Here is a 17,548-nt window from a genome sequence, read left to right as displayed (position 1 = left end):
GTTAGATCCCTCCACCAGACAGTGACAATGACCCTGACTTTGAAATCATTGCCTCCAGCAAAAATATTTGGAGATTCCCCTGATATTGAAAAAAATATGGTCCCTTTATTTTAATGAAAGCATTTTGGAGGAAATTTTGAAATGGACCAACGTGAAAATTGAAAAGCTCGATTGTTTTACTCAAGGAAAACACTGAACTGGTTGCAAGACCTGGATATCAATGAACTAAAGGCATTCCTTGGTCTCCTTATTTTCACATCTGCGTTCAAATCGGAAGATGAATCAGTTCACAGTTTACGTGCAACGAATGGAATTGGAAGGGACATTTTCAGACGTACCATGTCAAAATAAAGATTTATGTTTATTTTGACATGCTTACGATTTGATAACCCCAGTAATCATGAAGAATGGAAAATGCAAGACCCAACCACACTGATTTCCAATATTTTTTCTATGATTATAGAAAACGCCCAACATTTATATTCTATGTCTGCAAAGAAGAAATGTTGGTTCCATTCTGAGGGCAGTGCCGGTTTCTGATGTACATGCCAAGCAAGCCGGCCAAATACGGCATATGCCGTACACATGATGCAATGCCTCACAGATGCAAGGAAGAATTATCTGTATAATGCTTACATATACGCCAGATTACCTTGAAAGAAAGAGATATACTCACTCAGTCTGTTTTACGATTGATCTCGCCTATTGAGAATACACGATGAAACCTAACTGCCGATAATTGGTTTGCTTCCAGATTTAGTCACAGAATTGTTAAAAAGAGGTATTACGTACATGGGGACTGTGAAGAAAAATAAAAGGGAGATTCCCCTTCAGTTTCTCCTAAACAAAGCAAGAAGAGTGGCAAAGTCAAGTCTGTATAGGTTCACAGAAGACATGATGCTGTTGTCATTTGTTCCAGATAGGAATACAGCGGTTGTGCTGATATCTTCAAAGCACAATGAGATTTCTACAGACCCATCAACTGGAAAACCAGAGGTTGGATTTTTTTAATGTCATGAAAGATGAGGGTTGACAGTCTTGATCAAAAATGCTCCAACTACTCATCAAGCCGGAGAACATGAAGGTGACCAATGGCTATTTTTTTTATCTTGCTTGACACAATAAGTGGGGTTAACTATTATATTTTGTACAGCCCGTTTCCAAATGTTCAAAACATTTTTTTGATGCCTAAAAACTTATATTTGTAATAAATATATTATTACAATTATGTAATACTGACAAAATACAATTTTAAACTAATTTGCTTATTTTATTTGTAAATATTAAAAATTTTGTGAATAAAATTACTTTTTTTAAGATTGCTTAAACTTGATTTTTCCATGTGAAATGTATATTTTCATTCATTGTGTGAAAACTTTCTGTGTTTCTATAATAGTTTACTACTAATCTAATAAAATTCACAAACTTAAATATGCAAAATACTTCATTGGTTAAAGACATATCTACAAAATCATAACAAAATTGTATTTTTTATAAAAAAAATGTTATGGCTTTAAACTACTTATTAAATCACATTTAAAATCAGTAAAATACTCATCTGTCTATTATAAAAGTACAGAAATAAAAAAAATTATTTTTAGCCCTACTAATAACTGGCCAGTGGCGTAAATAAATGGGAGTCTGGCAGAACGATGATCGTACTTACATCTCATTCCAAGACATTTTTAGCACTTAAGGGATAAAGCATGTTAACCAAAATATTTTCATTATAAATTATGAATATATCAGCTGTTTCATAATACAAATGTTTTCTAGTGATTTATCTTTAATAATTTCAACAATTACAAAAAGAACACTTTGATGAATAATTTGTTGTGATCAAATAATATCCTGATTAATATTAGCAGAATCATAAAAAATGAATTTGATAAAAACTGGATATTTTTTTTTTATACTATAGCTTGGTAGGAAAAATGTACTTTTAGCTATTCTTATTAACAAAAAATATTTATACTCTGTATAAATACGACGTGCGACAATAAAGTAATGAGACTGATGTGAAAAAAATGTTGCTTACCGTTTTAGTCATGTTTAGTGTTGTCTCCTTCAAAGTAGTTACCCTCTGATTGTACACACTTATTCCAGCGCTTCTGCCAACATTTCTGGAACTCATCTTCTGTAACATCCTCCAAGACCCTCGTCACAGTATTTGGACATCTTGTGTTGTTTGAAAATGGTGTCTGTCTCTTGACCGCCATTTTGACTCTTGGAAATATAAAAAAAGTCGCACGGAGCGATATCTGGTGAATGTATTCACCAGATATCGCTCCGTGCGACTTTTGTCTATTTCAGTACTACCACAGCCACCTTGGCTGTGGTAGTACTGAAATTTGTTTTGAGGTTAAAAATTGCTGTACTGACAGAGCAGTATGGGATGGCGCATTATCGTAATGCAGAATCCAATTATCAGCAATGTTGGCATTGACACGAAGAACTCGTTTACAAAGTCTTTCTAAAATTTCTTTGTAGAAATATTGGTTAACTGTTTGTCCAGGAGGCACCCACTCTTTATGAACAATTCCCTTGGAATCGAAGAAGCACACAAGCATGCATTTCACTTTTGACTTTGACATGCGAGCTTTTTTTGGTCTGGGTGATCCCTTTGAGCACCATTGTGAACTTTGGCGTTTTGTCTCTGGATCGTATTGAAAAAACCAACCTTCATCACCAGTGATAACACGGCTCAACAAATCTGGATTGATTTCCGTTTGCTCTAACAGATCGGCTGCCACATTTTTCCGTGTTTCTCGCTGTTGTGTGAGATTTTTGGGGACCATTTTTGCACAAATCATACCAAGATCTTCAGTTAATATTAGACGAACCGTTTCTCGATTGATGTCGACTTCTTCTGCAATCATTTTCACGGATAATATTCAATCAGATCGTATGATTTCACGCATCCTGGTCAAGTTGACATCTGTCCGTGAGGTTGATGGTCATCCACTGCGATCTTCATCTTCAACATTCGTTCTGTCTTCACTAAAAATTTTATGCCACTGAAAAACTTGAGCTCTTGACATAACCTTCTCTCCAAAAGCCTTCTGAAGCTTACCATAAGTTGTCGCGTTTTCACACAATTTAACACAAAAAGAAATGGCATACCGTTGCGGAAATTTTGCTGTTTAATTTCTGTGACGAGAGACACAAACACGTGTTCACTTATTACAGCACAACTCACGACTGAGCAGTTGCATCAATGTGCCGCTTGGACTAGAAGTAGCTTATAGACCAAGGTCAAAGATGGTGTGCCTACGCAAGCTGCAGGGTTGCCATATCTTGCAAAGAAAAATCAGTCTCATTACTTTATTGTCGCACCTCATATATTTGTAATAACAAGCATTGCAAGAGGAAGAATTCCTATCTTTATCAAATCAAACATAGTGTTGTGCACTGCTGAATGAAGAAAAACAAATCATTTAAAAACAAAGTATCAATTATAGGAGTATGGCAAGAGGCATACTACATATGTGAATTCTACTATCAAGAGTGCTTTCTTTATTAAATTCTGAAAATTTCTGGAGATTTCAATATAATAAATTTGTTTGAAGTATTTAATTTTGAAGTAGTCTGTTAGTTCATGTAACAAAATTTGAGTACATATGATACATACACTTTACAGCGGTTTAGTTCTGTCAGTAAAAGTTTTTTTTTGTGAAACTGCTACTCCTTAATCATAAGAATTTAGTTACTTTGCTTTGTAACATTGATTAAAATCTCCTTAAGATAGAGCCTTTGGTTCAGGAGGTAATGTAATATGTTAACTTAAAATTTGATATGAGAAAAATGCAGTTAGTTTTCTCTTCACCAAAACTCTCCCAAAGAAACATACTATAATGTAATTGCAATAACAAAAGTGTATTATTTGAGTGTTTTGGTTAAATTTATATGAGAAATTAAAAGTGTTATATAATTTTATACATCATAAAATGAAAAAAAAAGTTAAGTTAGCAGCATCATAAAAATGATATTATAAACAAATGCATAAAGTTACATTAGGTATCTATAAAATTTTATTATATCTGTAAAATAAATTTTATTTTTATTTGTTTATAAAAATAATGCCCACTAATGGTTTATTAGATCCAATAAATGTAATTCTTATAAAAATTTTAAAACATAACAATTTTAGATTATTAAGATTTCTGGTTAATCCATAATTTTCAGATAATATGGAAAGAGCAATTTTCAATGGAAACATAATTTTAAAAATTATTACACTTTTAAGTGTTATGTTTTATTTTGTTGATCAGTGAATATGATGATAATGCATTTAAAAAAATGAATAAACCTTTCTAAAAGCATAATTCAATTGTAAGGTACCAAATACTTACAAAGAATTCATCTAAGCAAATAACAATAAAGAGTTGAAAAGAAATCTCTGATTCATTAAGTAATACTATATTGCTTTTTACTAAAATCTTAAAAGCAATGAAAACGAAATTTTCCAAGAGAAAAGTAGGGCCCTACAAATCTTTCCAAACATAAACTGCTAAGTTTTGTTTGGGGCTCTTAGAGTGATAATTATTAGAAAATCAGTCCAATTATAGGAGTTTGATGAAAAAAAATATTTTTCTGGGATCAAAGAATTCAGTCTAGACTGTTCAAGTTGACATATAGAGAGGGACAATCCCATTATAGCAGACAGTATATACAAATATTCATACAACAGGACTATGGTATAGTAAGCAATGTTAACCCCTACACAAGTTGGCTGTCTTTTGCTCTAAAGTCCATCGAATTATCAATGTTTATTAAATATAATGTACATGACATCATAAAATTTATTTTTAATAGCATTTATTTGGAAGAAAATAATTTCATATGTATTTATAATTGTTACTATATGATGAGTAAGTTTATCACAATTATAACTGTTATTGGTTACATAATCAACTTTATGTCATGTAAAACATGCTATGCGTTGAAAAAAAATACTAAGATTCAAATGACAACTGTTACAGAACTTACTCAAGTTAAATTATTTAGACAAAAGCACATTATATTATTAAAAAATTAATAAATTATAAATAATAATTTTAATAATTTAATTTATTAAATTATTATTATAAATTACACTAATTTATAATAAATCAATGGTGGGAATCAGTTGAAATATGAGCTGTTAAATGTGCTTCAACTGATTTTTGAATTATTTTAATTAGTAACTATATAGTTAACTTTTATAAGAGAGTAATTGGAACATAAAAATATGAGGCTAATAAGAATAAATCAGAATTAACTATTTCACAATTTGTAGTACATTTGTGGTTTTACATGGTCTGCTTGATTTGTTGTGTTTACCAGGCTACATTCACAGCAATGTTATATTTAATTGCAGCAATGTATGTTAATAATGGTTGTCTTAATTCCAAATGTTGCCATATGAGAGATAAGTTCACAAATTAGTTTCTTTACAGAAAATGAGAAACTGATGCTGAAATTTGTCACAAACTTATTTCTCTTTATGACAAAGATGTAACGAATAGGCAAAATAATGTCATGAAGTTAAGTTCATGATGAAAAAATAGAAAGGATCATTCATTGTCACTGATAATAACATAAGAAAACTAAAGGAGAAAAACTGTATTAATAAATATTAATCAATAATATTGAGAGAACAGAACTGTTATGAGAAGATTAGACCTATCAGGAATTGAAATACATTGAATGCCAAAAATTCCAGCAGACAATCGCAAAAAGGTTAGGTGGCTGTAGTATAAGCATTCCTTATTCATCATGAGTGACTCGAGATTGTATGATGACTGAAAGTGAGATTTAGTATGTCCTTATGCTTATAAGAATAAGTGACAATGCAATGGCCATTAAAAACATTTACTATGCAAAAAAAATTCATGTTACTATAAATAAAATTCTGGTTAACTCTCCTATCCAACAGAAAGGAGCCTATTTACTTCCTTAAATCAATCCACAGATGCTAATGCTCAGTGTTAAGAACTTGACAAAACTTCATCAAGTTTTTTCAAATGAAAAATAATGATGCAAGTTGATAGCTCACCACACGATAATGCTTGCAACATACAGAAATTATGAAACTTCTTGCTAACTCACCAAGTGAGTGCATTGGAATTTCAGAGTGATTATGTTAAAAAATTAAGATCTTTTAAAAATATTAAAACTCTATCCCGAGGTAAAATTTTCTTTCTGACATTTATATATTTACTTTACTAAAAATATCTCTCATTTTAGAATATTTAAAACAAAAATTACTTCCGAACAATATTTTGGTTACAGCTGATAATTAACAAATGAGTGCAACTTACTTCATTAGCCTTAATCGAATAAGGTCTATTAACATTCCATTTAATAAATTTCATGAAGATTGTTAGGAATGAAAATAGAGAGAGCAGTGGAATACATCATGCATAAAAGGTGGGTGGAAAAGATTTTAGTTTACATATGGCTAATAATATAAATTATTTACCTGATCAAGTTTAAATGCAAAATGAGCAGCATTTGATATAACTGATAGTATTATGATGATGTAAGGAAATGAATAATCTGAAACAAAATTATAAAGCAAACTATTTCAATGTAATAAAAAAGTAATATACTACATTGATTTAATTAAAAATGTTATTGGACATTTCCTCTCATCATCTATCCCAGAGTCTTGATGCAGTATGTGGTTATGATGTACATAAAGCACTTAAGGTACAAGAGGTACCAATCAGAGTTGTTTATTTGAGAGTAATAATGATTCCTATTCAGCCAATTTATATGTTGAACAAACTCAAAGTGTGATTTGTAAGGCTCGTCATCATCAGAATTTTTGTAAGCTGGGGATTCTGATAAGCAGTAGGATATTCCACCTTAGTGAAGAAGGTAACAAGAAACCAATTTACTCCTCAGTTTTTTAGTACGCTTGTACAGGACCTGTTATTCTTGAGATTGACTGAGTCATTTCTAGGAGTGACTTGTGACTCATGACAGATGTCCATGACAGTTATTGCAGTTAACAGATAAATATTGGACATATACAACAATCTTTTACAATTAAATCTTGTTCCTGGCTTCTCTTAGAGACTGATCTCTGTGCCACAAACAAGAATCTGTAGACTCTTCCAGTCTCATCTCAAAAATAATTATACTGAGACCAAATCAGTATAAAATATTATTTTCATTAACATATTTTAATATACTAGATGAGAAAGAAATCAATTCTGAATTCAAACAACTAAAAAAGAAAAAAATCACTTCTGCTAAGTGAGTAAATCTCCAAGCAGTGATAGAAACTATGATAACAGTTATAAAACACCATCAATGATTAGTTGATAAGGACTGATAACCACTGATTACTGTACAATGCACAAAGATATGGTTTAATCTATTACTATTATTTATTATTATTACATTCATTTTTTATTTTTATAAATTTTAAATGACAATAACTGCCACTAATAATTATTTAAATATTAAATACTCCTTATTAACCATTAGTAACAAGAGGTAGTAACTGTACCAATGAAACTGTAACCAATGATTTTAGGTTGTCTTACATCCACCTAATAATAACTTTACAAAATTATTAAATTTGGTTTTAGTTGGTATTTCATCCTTATTTTTGTAATTTCATTTTCACTTTACTACAGTAAACTTGCAATTATCTGGGACCAAGACTACATCAGCCAAGGAAAAAATTGAATAATACAAAGGTTAAGTGTTATTGGGCTAAGAATAACAAAAAAAAAAAACTAGTTAAAAATGCACAGAATTAGTTTATTGTACAAAAAAAAAAACATAATTAGAGACCTGCAAGCATGCAGAAATAGGAGATTTTTTTTTCAAAGTCTGATTGATTTTTGGTCTGCTCTCATAGACAATGCAATGTTACGCCAACACTGTAGAGACAGTATATTAAATGGTGTGCACTCTTCCTGTTGCTCTATGTAAGCAAGAGTGGCTTAGATCGTTTTCAGCCCATTGGAGTGTAATATTTGGGGTTCTCTTCCACATTGTCATCCTTTTCATTATCGTTAGCACTGTTGACCATATCAATAACAGTGATAGACAAAAAAAATTTTTTTTAATGTTTCTCTACCACTTCTTGAATTACTTTTTTGCATACATTACAGATGTGTAAATACAATTTTTCTATCACCCTTAGTTTTAAATAAATTACACTTCAAAAAATACTAAGAGAAAATATAGTTAAAATTTAAATTTATAATTTTGCACGTCCATATCTGTGTTAGAATGATTTCACTGATGCTTTTCTTTTATAAATAGCCTCAGGCACATCCCGAATTAATTTCAAACAGTAATTGGCTAGCATGTTAGTGTTCCATTTCCCTTTATAGCAGCTTTCCATCACCGAAATGTCTTGGTGGAAACATTCACCGTGTTCATCATTTACATATCCGAGGTTGTCCGGGAAAAAATCCAGATGTGAGTGGAGGAAATGTATTTTCAAAGACATATATATTACATCCCAGTAATTTGATAAACAATATTGTGGTAATTGTAGGTTTTTTGTTTCCTGAGAAAGTTTTGCAAATGTCTTTAAATGAAGCCCAAGCTGCACTTTCTACATTATTTAACATTGAGTTAAATATCATCTTTGACCAACTCACTTATTTGAGGGCCAACAAATATTCCTTCTTTAATTTTTCCTTCATACATTAGGAAATTTCTGCCTGATTTACAAAAATCCAGGACTATCCTTCTTCATTGCTTTTACAAAATTTTTCATTAGTCCTAGCTTGATACGGAGAGGGGGTAAAAATATTTTTTTTACGTTCAACTAAGGGCTCACAAATAATATTTTTCCCATTTGGAGTTAAGTTGTCTCATTTCTTCCATTCTTTGGTAACATAATGTTTACCCCTAGTTCAGCTGTCTCATTCACAAAGAAAACACATGTAATTAGTATAGCCTAACTGCATGCCTAATAAAATAGCTATAACTTTCAAACCACTACATACGTTCCAGCTATGTTTTTTATAATTTACTTTTTCAAGAACATCTTTCATCACATCGTATATTTCTTTTAAATTAATACCATAAAAATTGGTAGCAAAGGATATTTGTTACCGTTGTGTAGTAGAACCACTTTTAAACTTTACTTGGATGAATCTATGAAAAGACACCAGTCCTCGGGTTTATGAACTTGTCCTAAGTGCAATATAAGCTCATCAATATTTGTTCAATAAACCAAATTATTTTCATCAATAAAGTACTGAGAAAGTTCTTTTTGTCGGCTTCGAAAGCCCAGAATTTTTGTATTTTCTTTTTTGAAGTAAATTCCAACCTTGCAGTCTTGATCCTAACAGTTCAGCTTGATTTTTTGATAAATTTAAATCCCTAACCAAGTCATTTAATTCATCTTGTGATATAAGATGTGGCTTATTGGAAGATAATTCAAAATCAAAATCATTGTTGTCTTCTTCATTGCTGCTTTTGAAACATACACTCCCAGGTGGCTCAGGACTGGAATAATTTCACTGTGAGGTACAGACCTGATTGCAGATTGCAATGAAGAATATTTTACAGTATATTTAAACTTTTTAGAAATTTCATACACACTTGTTAAACAAGAGTAACAATTGGTTACATGATCCTTTAGTTCATGCTAAACCATAGGTACATCAAATGGTAAAGCCTTCCGTGCACCTTTCAGCCATCATCTTAAATATACAGAACAATTAATGCATACTATACGAGAAGCCCACATCTTATCCTGATCACCAATTTTACACTGAAAGTACAAATGATATGCTTTTTTAATTAAAGGTGTAATGTTTTTTTTATTTGATTTTACGGTAAACTCACCACATTCATAACAAAAGGCATCTACATTATTTACACAATTTCAAGGCATTATGACACTGAACTGTTAACAAACTTAAGACAGCAATAAGACTGAACAAAATTAATTTATTCCTAAATCCAGTCTTAATACAAACAACACAGCTGTGTTTACAGCTACATGTTTTGACCTGCACAGACATGATTAATCTTGTCCATGAAGGCCCACTCTTCAGTATTAGATATGATGTCATAATATGTGACTATGATATGATTTAATTTTTTGTCTAGTATTGTTTATTTATAGCTTAGAAATTATGTTAACAAAGTTAAACAATAAAAAATGAGCTAACAAAATACAATATAGGAGCTTAAAATGCTGACTATACGTTGAAAAATGGAAAAAATCATTTAATTAAAATTAAAAAATTTTTCAAAAGATTCTAGTTCATATTCGTTTTCAGCATCAAAAAACAGATTAAAATCATGCATCACATGATAGGAAACAAAAATTATGTTTGTCAGTGTATTTGCCTCATCTGCACATCATCATTGCACTAATCATGAATATCTTTGCTGGTGATTTGATCTTCAACAGATAGCTCATTGGCTAGTTGCACTAGTTGACTTACATTGTCCTGTTCTGGCACTATTTTGGGGCTCCTTCTAAGCCAAATAAATTCTTCCAAGCTTTTTGAATGGTAGTGGCTTTCACTTCATACCACGCTGAACCAATCCAGTATTCTACATCTTTCAATGTGATTTTCTTTAGGACTTCCCTAACAGTCATTCCTTCATCTAATCTTGTGATCAATGTCTGGAGAAGCCTTTCGAGTAATTTCTCTTCATTATTTCTAGAACTCCTTGGTCTAAAGGTTGTATTAGTAAGTGATGTCACATTAGATGGTAGAAATATTATATGCTTTAAGATGTAGATGTCACATTAGATGCTTTAATAATATCACTACACAATTCTTTGGCATCTGGGTGAGATGGCGAATTGTCCAATAATAAAATAGCTTTCCTGGGGAGCTTACTTTTCTTACCATTCACTAAAAATTTGGCTTTCCATCCATGCACTTCTTTGCATATGGTACATTGTTGGCAGACAGTTGACTTTGACTTTTTAAAGGCTCTTGGTTTTTTAGATTTTCCAATAACCAGAGGCCTAGGTTTCAAAGAACCAGAAACATTACAGGTAGCCAGAATGATGACTTGGTCTTTATGTTTTTAAATCCAGGAGCAGCAGTTTAATCGGAGTTTGCTTCTAAGAATTTTGATGGTAGCATTTGAAAGCCAGTCTCGTCAGAGTTAAAAATTTGATCTGATGTTAATCTTTCCTTGAAAACAATTTCTTCCATTTTAGACTGAAATTCCACAACTGAGTCAGCTGACAGTTTCTTCCCACTAAATCCCCACTATTCAGCTGCCTTATGTCAGATGTCTTCTTCCACCTATCAAGCCATCCATCACTAGCAATAAATGTTTCCTCGCTGTCTTTAAACACCTTGTGGAACTCAAGCGCCTTAGCTTGAAGCATTGGCCCACTCACAGGACTGACTGCCCATCCCTTGCAACTATGAAAACACAGAAAAAGAGCTTCAGACATCTGCTCATAATTGCCCTTTTTCAAAGTCTCTTGACCATTGCCTCCACTCGCACTTTTGTTTACAAATTTTTCAATTTCTTTCTGGTTATGTCTTTAATCCCCAACAGTCACTTTCCCCAACTCCCATATCAGCAGCAACCTTTTTAATTGGCTCACCATTTTAAAAAAACAGTTAGAAACAAAACATCAAGTTTTGTTTCAAGAGAAACTACAACTCTTCTGTTTTCCACTCGCAGCACAACACAGAATTCAGTAAAAGCACAAACTTCAACACACTGATACAACCACATTTAGTGCGAGATAACTGAAACTGACAGCTGACTGTGACAATGTGATTATTGATGGGTGAACACAATGATTTCCAAACTCTGTAAGAGAAGAGATCTTGTATGTAAAGCGTATATTTGTCATTTCTCGCCATGATTGTCCTGCTTTATTTTTATGTTTTATCTTCCTGTGACTAGCTTGGTTAACCTGGAGGCTCGGTTGACCAGGACTCAGATAATCACACAGCTTTTCAAATGCTAAGGAATGTTGTGTTTTATGGTAACTCTGCCACCTACTTTACATAAATAACATGTAATTAATAATTAAAAATATAGATTTTTTAATTTGAGGTTAAACATATTAATTTTTACCTTATTTTAAAGTTATGTCCTTCCATCTCAATAATGACTGATGAAAAATAATAAAATATGGATCACTGTGAAGATACGGAAGTTTCAATATCTTAGTAATATTATGTGTAATGAAAACAAATTCTATTAAGTGCTAAAAAAGAAGTTGTTGGTAGGAAAAAATTCTGACTGGTAAATCTTCATATTAATTTCTAATTGAATTACTGAGTTATTTAAGTAGTGGTGAAAAGTAATATATTGGCCAAAATATTGCTGACATCTTGACAGATAAAAACCACAAAAGCAAGTATACACCATTGCTGTTGGAAACTATATGTTAGCAATTTTATTTATTTTGTGTATATATTCATTAAAATACACTTTCAAATGAATTAGAAAATTCTTCAATCATTAATTTATTTAAGTATAAACACTTAATAGTGGGTAACATAATATTTTAAAGTGCATATACAAAACACATTTTGTCATGGTAAATGATTTAAAGTAAACAAGCAAACTGTTAAAAGATAACGGTTACCCAATAATTTTATATTTTAACTTTTTTAAATTTTATAGTAACAAAAAATTATAAATGAATAATAACACTTAGTTTAAATATACTTACATATTAAACCTCCAAACACAGCTTGAAATAAAGCTAAGATTGGATAAAAATAGAGAGCAGCATATATTGTTACCTTTCCATAGTTTGGAAGGAAAAAATGTGCTAACCATGGTCTAATTAATAGCATTATCCAAACACCAAATGCATAAAATATTAACACCATAGTGTACCTAAAAAAGTAAATAATAATAACGGTAAACATAAACTGAAACAACATCAATCAAATTGTTTTATAAATTTATAATAGCACAAAATTTTTTTTTTTTTTTTTTTATCTAAGTTTTATAAATTATTATTTTTTATCAAAAACTAAATACATTAAATTCTGTTTAAACAAAAGATTAGTTAACTTTTGGTTCTCTACTGATCCTATTGGATGGTTGTTATCTAATAATTAAAATGATTAAATTAAAGAAATTGGAACTAAGGGTTATAATGCATTACTATAACCCAATCTCATGGACTTCAGTTTGAACATCAATCGTTTTCAACAAACAGTTTTTAACAATTTTTTTTTTTTTAAAACATTTTTCAAAATATTTCTGGTGTAGATTTTAAAATATGATTTTACATAAAACATACATTAACAGTGATATGATATAAGTTAAGATCACTCAACTACAGAGATATGACAAAAAAATGTATTGAATAAAAAATGCTGCCTCTTTTTAAGTATTTTTAGCTAGAGAAAAATTAAAAACAGATTGTCTTTATTTAAATAAATAGCCCCAATATTTTGTTTTTTATTTATATAAATTTACAGACCATGTTTTAAAAAAAAAACAGTGGTATACATAACATGGATAGATCCAATTGTTACTAAGCAGAATCCATAGAATATTAAAATATATTAACAAATACAGGTGATTCCAAATTGCATGGCAATCTCTTGGGAGAAGATCTGTAGCCAAAAATAAGAAAAAAAGTTCATACAAATATAGACCACAAACAAAATAGTTTGTTGGTGAGTTCAGATTCGTGAAATATTTAGCCCTCCTTTCTGCTTCTTCTGTGAAATTAAACTGTACTAAAATTCTAGGGGTAAAATCGAGGGGGTAAATTTGGTGCTTCTTTATGGTTTTGATCTAATAAATTTAAAAGTAATCCCAAACCTCTATCTCAAGTAGGTTTTACAAAAATTTGGGTAAAACATAAATAAGTTTTATCGGAAAATACACTTTTAGGTTTGAAATAAAATAACTGTTAATTTATCAATAAACAAATAAAAATTACTAGTTAACTTTGTAGAGAATTTAATTCTGAGAAAATTTATGTAAATAACATCTATTAAAAACAGACGCAAATTTAAAAAGCTCTACTCTAATAAAAGTTAAAACAGACAAACTGGATCGAAAAAGTGATATGAATTTAAACAAAACAATTTACATACAAATGCTAAAAATTATAAAAATAAATTTGAAAAATAATTTTCATAGGTGGGCAATAACAGCTGATCAACAATTAAGTTTAACAATTAAGTCTGACATTTGAATATTCATTTGAGTAATGTTTGTCCTATTACTGTTCAGTCAGTCATTCACAATGGGATATCACAAATCTGTTTTCATTTGCAAAGTTGATGGACATATTGTTAATATATGGTAAAGTAAATAAAAATATTATATTTAAGTAAAGAAGTAATATTGATTGTGGTAAAATTATCTCCCACCTCAAGCACCATCACAATCAAGTGACAACTTTACAAGTTTCACAATCAAGTGTGTGGCAAACTTGTTGGGAGCAACAATTATACCCATTCAATACAACACGTATACAAAAGTTACTACCACCTGATTTTGATAAATGGATAAAATTCTGTTGATGGTAATTAGAAAATGTGAACATTATCCCAATTTCCAAAGTAATATTCTAATTACTGATGAATCCTGTTTTACAAGAAATGGCATTGTAAATTATTTAAACTTATACTTGTGCAGAGGAAAATCCTCATGAGACTGCTACAAGTCATTTCCCATGCACTTTTTAACATTTAATATGTGATGTAGTCTCTCTGTGATAATCTCATATAACCTTTTCTTGTTTTTATCACCAAGGATAAATGGAGAGCGGTAATTGCATTTTTTGCAAACAAATCTGACGGAAATCTTGAAAGATATTCCACTTACAGATAGAGTGTAGATGTAATTTTTCAATGATGGCGTATCAGTGCAATGAATTAGTCTAAATGGATCAGTAAAATGGCCACCTCAATCTTCCGATCTCACAACAGCAGACTTTATCCTTTAGGGTTGGATGAAGTTGTTAGACTATTCTGCTGATATTGCCCCACAAGAAAAATTGAAACATTATAAAATAGAAGCTGGAGCTACTATTAGCAATAATAATGATTCTATTAGATGTGCCTGGCTAGCAAAGTATCTGCAAAGCTGATCAAGGCATTGAATAGATGGTGGTCACATTGAAGCAACTGCTTTAAAGAAATGTATCCAGCTTTTTCAAGTAACCATTTTCAGATTTAATAATTTTTTGACAAAATCAAAAAATGTGATTTTTTCTTTTTTTAAATCTATTTTTTATTCATTTTTTCTGTTATTGATAAGTTTTCTATTTGTTATCATTTACATTATGTTGTTCAAAAACTGATAAAAATTGTTTTGTTTAAAATCATCATTTTTCCTATGCAGTTTAGTGTTTTGTTTCTAATTATAGTTGAACTATTCAAATTTAAGTTTAATTTTAATAGATGTTAATTTCATCAGTTTTATCAGAATTAAATTCTTTACAAAGTTAACTAAAAATTTTTGTTTGTTTACTGGTAAATTTACAAAGTTACTTTATTTCAAACCTAAAAAAAAATTTTCCAACAAAACGTTTTCATGTTTTTCCCCACTCTACTTAAAAACTAAGTGAGATAGAGGTCTGGGACCACTTTTATTCAATTCCTTAGATCAAAAACCATGAAGAAACACCAAATTACCTCTTGATTTTACTCAAAGAATTGGAGTACATCTTGTTACTCATTTTAGTATGGTTTAATTTCACAGAGGGAGCAGAAAGCAGGACTAAATATTTCGTGGGCTGAAACTCGCTCGCTAACCAACTGTTTTCTGAACTGTGTTTATATGAACTTTATCCTTATTTTTTTCTATAGAATCATCTCCGGAGAGATTGCCATGTAATTTGGAATCACTCTGTATAAAAAATTTCAATTAACTGTTAATTTATAATTTATGATATAGTGCCCTTTTAATAGAGTAATAATAAAATTTTTATTTTAAGACTCCCCATTTTACTATCTTTGGTCATGAGCATTTGCAAGGTAATCACTATGTTATTAGAGATGAGTGTATGAGATATATTTATTAAAATGTTTAAAACTCTGTCTCCTGCCCTATCATTTAATAAAATTTTTTTAAAATGGTTTAATAAATAAGTTAAAAACCTTAACTGATGGGAAAGATGCTATTTCCTTCCTACATTAGAAAATAAAAGTTGAAAAAAAAAATAGACTTAAATCCAAAGACCTGTCGATTATGATAGTGGAATACTCACTACTTGGCTGCTATGCTAAAGGTGTTCTAAGAAGCTACTTGAAAACCTTTAAATTAAATTTACTCTGAAATGAGCCCAAGTTGGCTCCATTCTGTTTTTAAAAGAGGAATCCCCCTCCTATCACCCTGGAAAAAGACATCAATAAACTCCATTGTAACCTGACCGCCTGTCCTTGTTGTGCTTAAGATAACAATTTTATACTCAATTTAAAATTTATTAATGGTATTAAAATTTATTAATTTATTAATGGTATACTCATGATTCACTGAATTCCTCAAAGGTGGTATTAGTACAGAGTTTGGATGCACTGTTCAAGAGATAAACACACAAAAGTTCTTTAATATTAGAATATATTTATGTAAATTGTGTTTTATCTATATGAAGATAAATAAATAAAATTGGCTGAGAATAAAATAAAAATTTTGAAGCAATAATAATTATTTAAAACTCTTGACAATTTGAACTGAACAAAATTTACTAAGTAGTAATATAATGTTTTAAATCGCCCTTCTGACCATCTTCAGTGACTATTGCTGTTGCTGTTTTCCTCTGGAATTTAGGGAAAACCACATTGCTGGTGGTTTTTTTAATATATAAATAGACATGTGCTATGGCTGAATAAAGTATTGTACCTGAATTTTGTTTATTTAGTGTGTTGTTATTGTATTTTCATGCATTTATTCAGAGCAAATTAAAATCTGAAATATCAAGACAGCTGTTTGCATTTGATTTGATGAATGATTTGGCCAAGTTAAACATCAGCAAGGAACATAATCATGTTCTTACCGCAAGCCATTAAAACGAACACAATCTTGAAATGGTGTAACAATTCATTACAGCAACAGTCTTTCTAGGTATACATAAGATTTCTTGTAGAAACTTTTTAAATTAGATATACAATAAAGTTTGTTAAATTATACATTAAAATATGGAAAAAATTGATATACTTACAATGGATAAACAGCTTCTTGAGTACAGTGTATTGTTTCTTCATAATTAGGATTTGGATTGTGTAATAATGTATACCAATCAGAAAGCATTTTTACTTTACAAGATCTAATTTGTAATGTTCCAACAGGATCAGACAGCCACAGTGTAAGAAATGCAGACAAGCCAACTTCAACAAATGCTGATATATGAAGCATAAGTGCCCCTTTGCTACAACTACAGTTAAAGAATACATGTATATTTTATTAACAATGAGCATTAACATCTAATTAATGCAGTTGTTTAATGCAGTACTAACCAATACTTTAATTGCAACTTCAAAACTAACCACGTATAACTTGCATTGAACAATTCAGTTAAATTTGATAAGATTATGGGATTTAGAAGACAAATCTGGGTAATTTTTATATTTTACTTAAGAGCAAGGTATAATTTATATCTTGCTGTGAT

General features: G+C 30.4%; 1 protein-coding gene across 3 annotated transcripts in view; it reads right to left on the bottom strand.

Moving 5' to 3' along the window:
* The window catches only part of LOC142325088 (JNK1/MAPK8-associated membrane protein), a 43,719-nt gene that overhangs the window by 12,475 nt on the left and 13,696 nt on the right, over positions 1 to 17,548 (bottom strand). For all 3 annotated transcript variants that reach the window (XM_075366425.1, XM_075366424.1, XM_075366426.1), the window contains 3 exons: positions 17,102 to 17,314; positions 12,638 to 12,807; positions 6,464 to 6,540 (listed from right to left, as the gene is read on the bottom strand). In XM_075366425.1, the coding sequence (XP_075222540.1) occupies positions 6,464 to 6,540; positions 12,638 to 12,807; positions 17,102 to 17,314 (460 nt within the window). The remainder of the gene's footprint in view (positions 1 to 6,463; positions 6,541 to 12,637; positions 12,808 to 17,101; positions 17,315 to 17,548) is intronic.

This window comes from Lycorma delicatula, chromosome 5 (assembly GCF_047948215.1).
Source record: "Lycorma delicatula isolate Av1 chromosome 5, ASM4794821v1, whole genome shotgun sequence".
Taxonomy (NCBI): Eukaryota; Metazoa; Arthropoda; class Insecta; order Hemiptera; family Fulgoridae; genus Lycorma; species Lycorma delicatula.
This window is presented reverse-complemented; position numbering and strand designations above follow the sequence as displayed.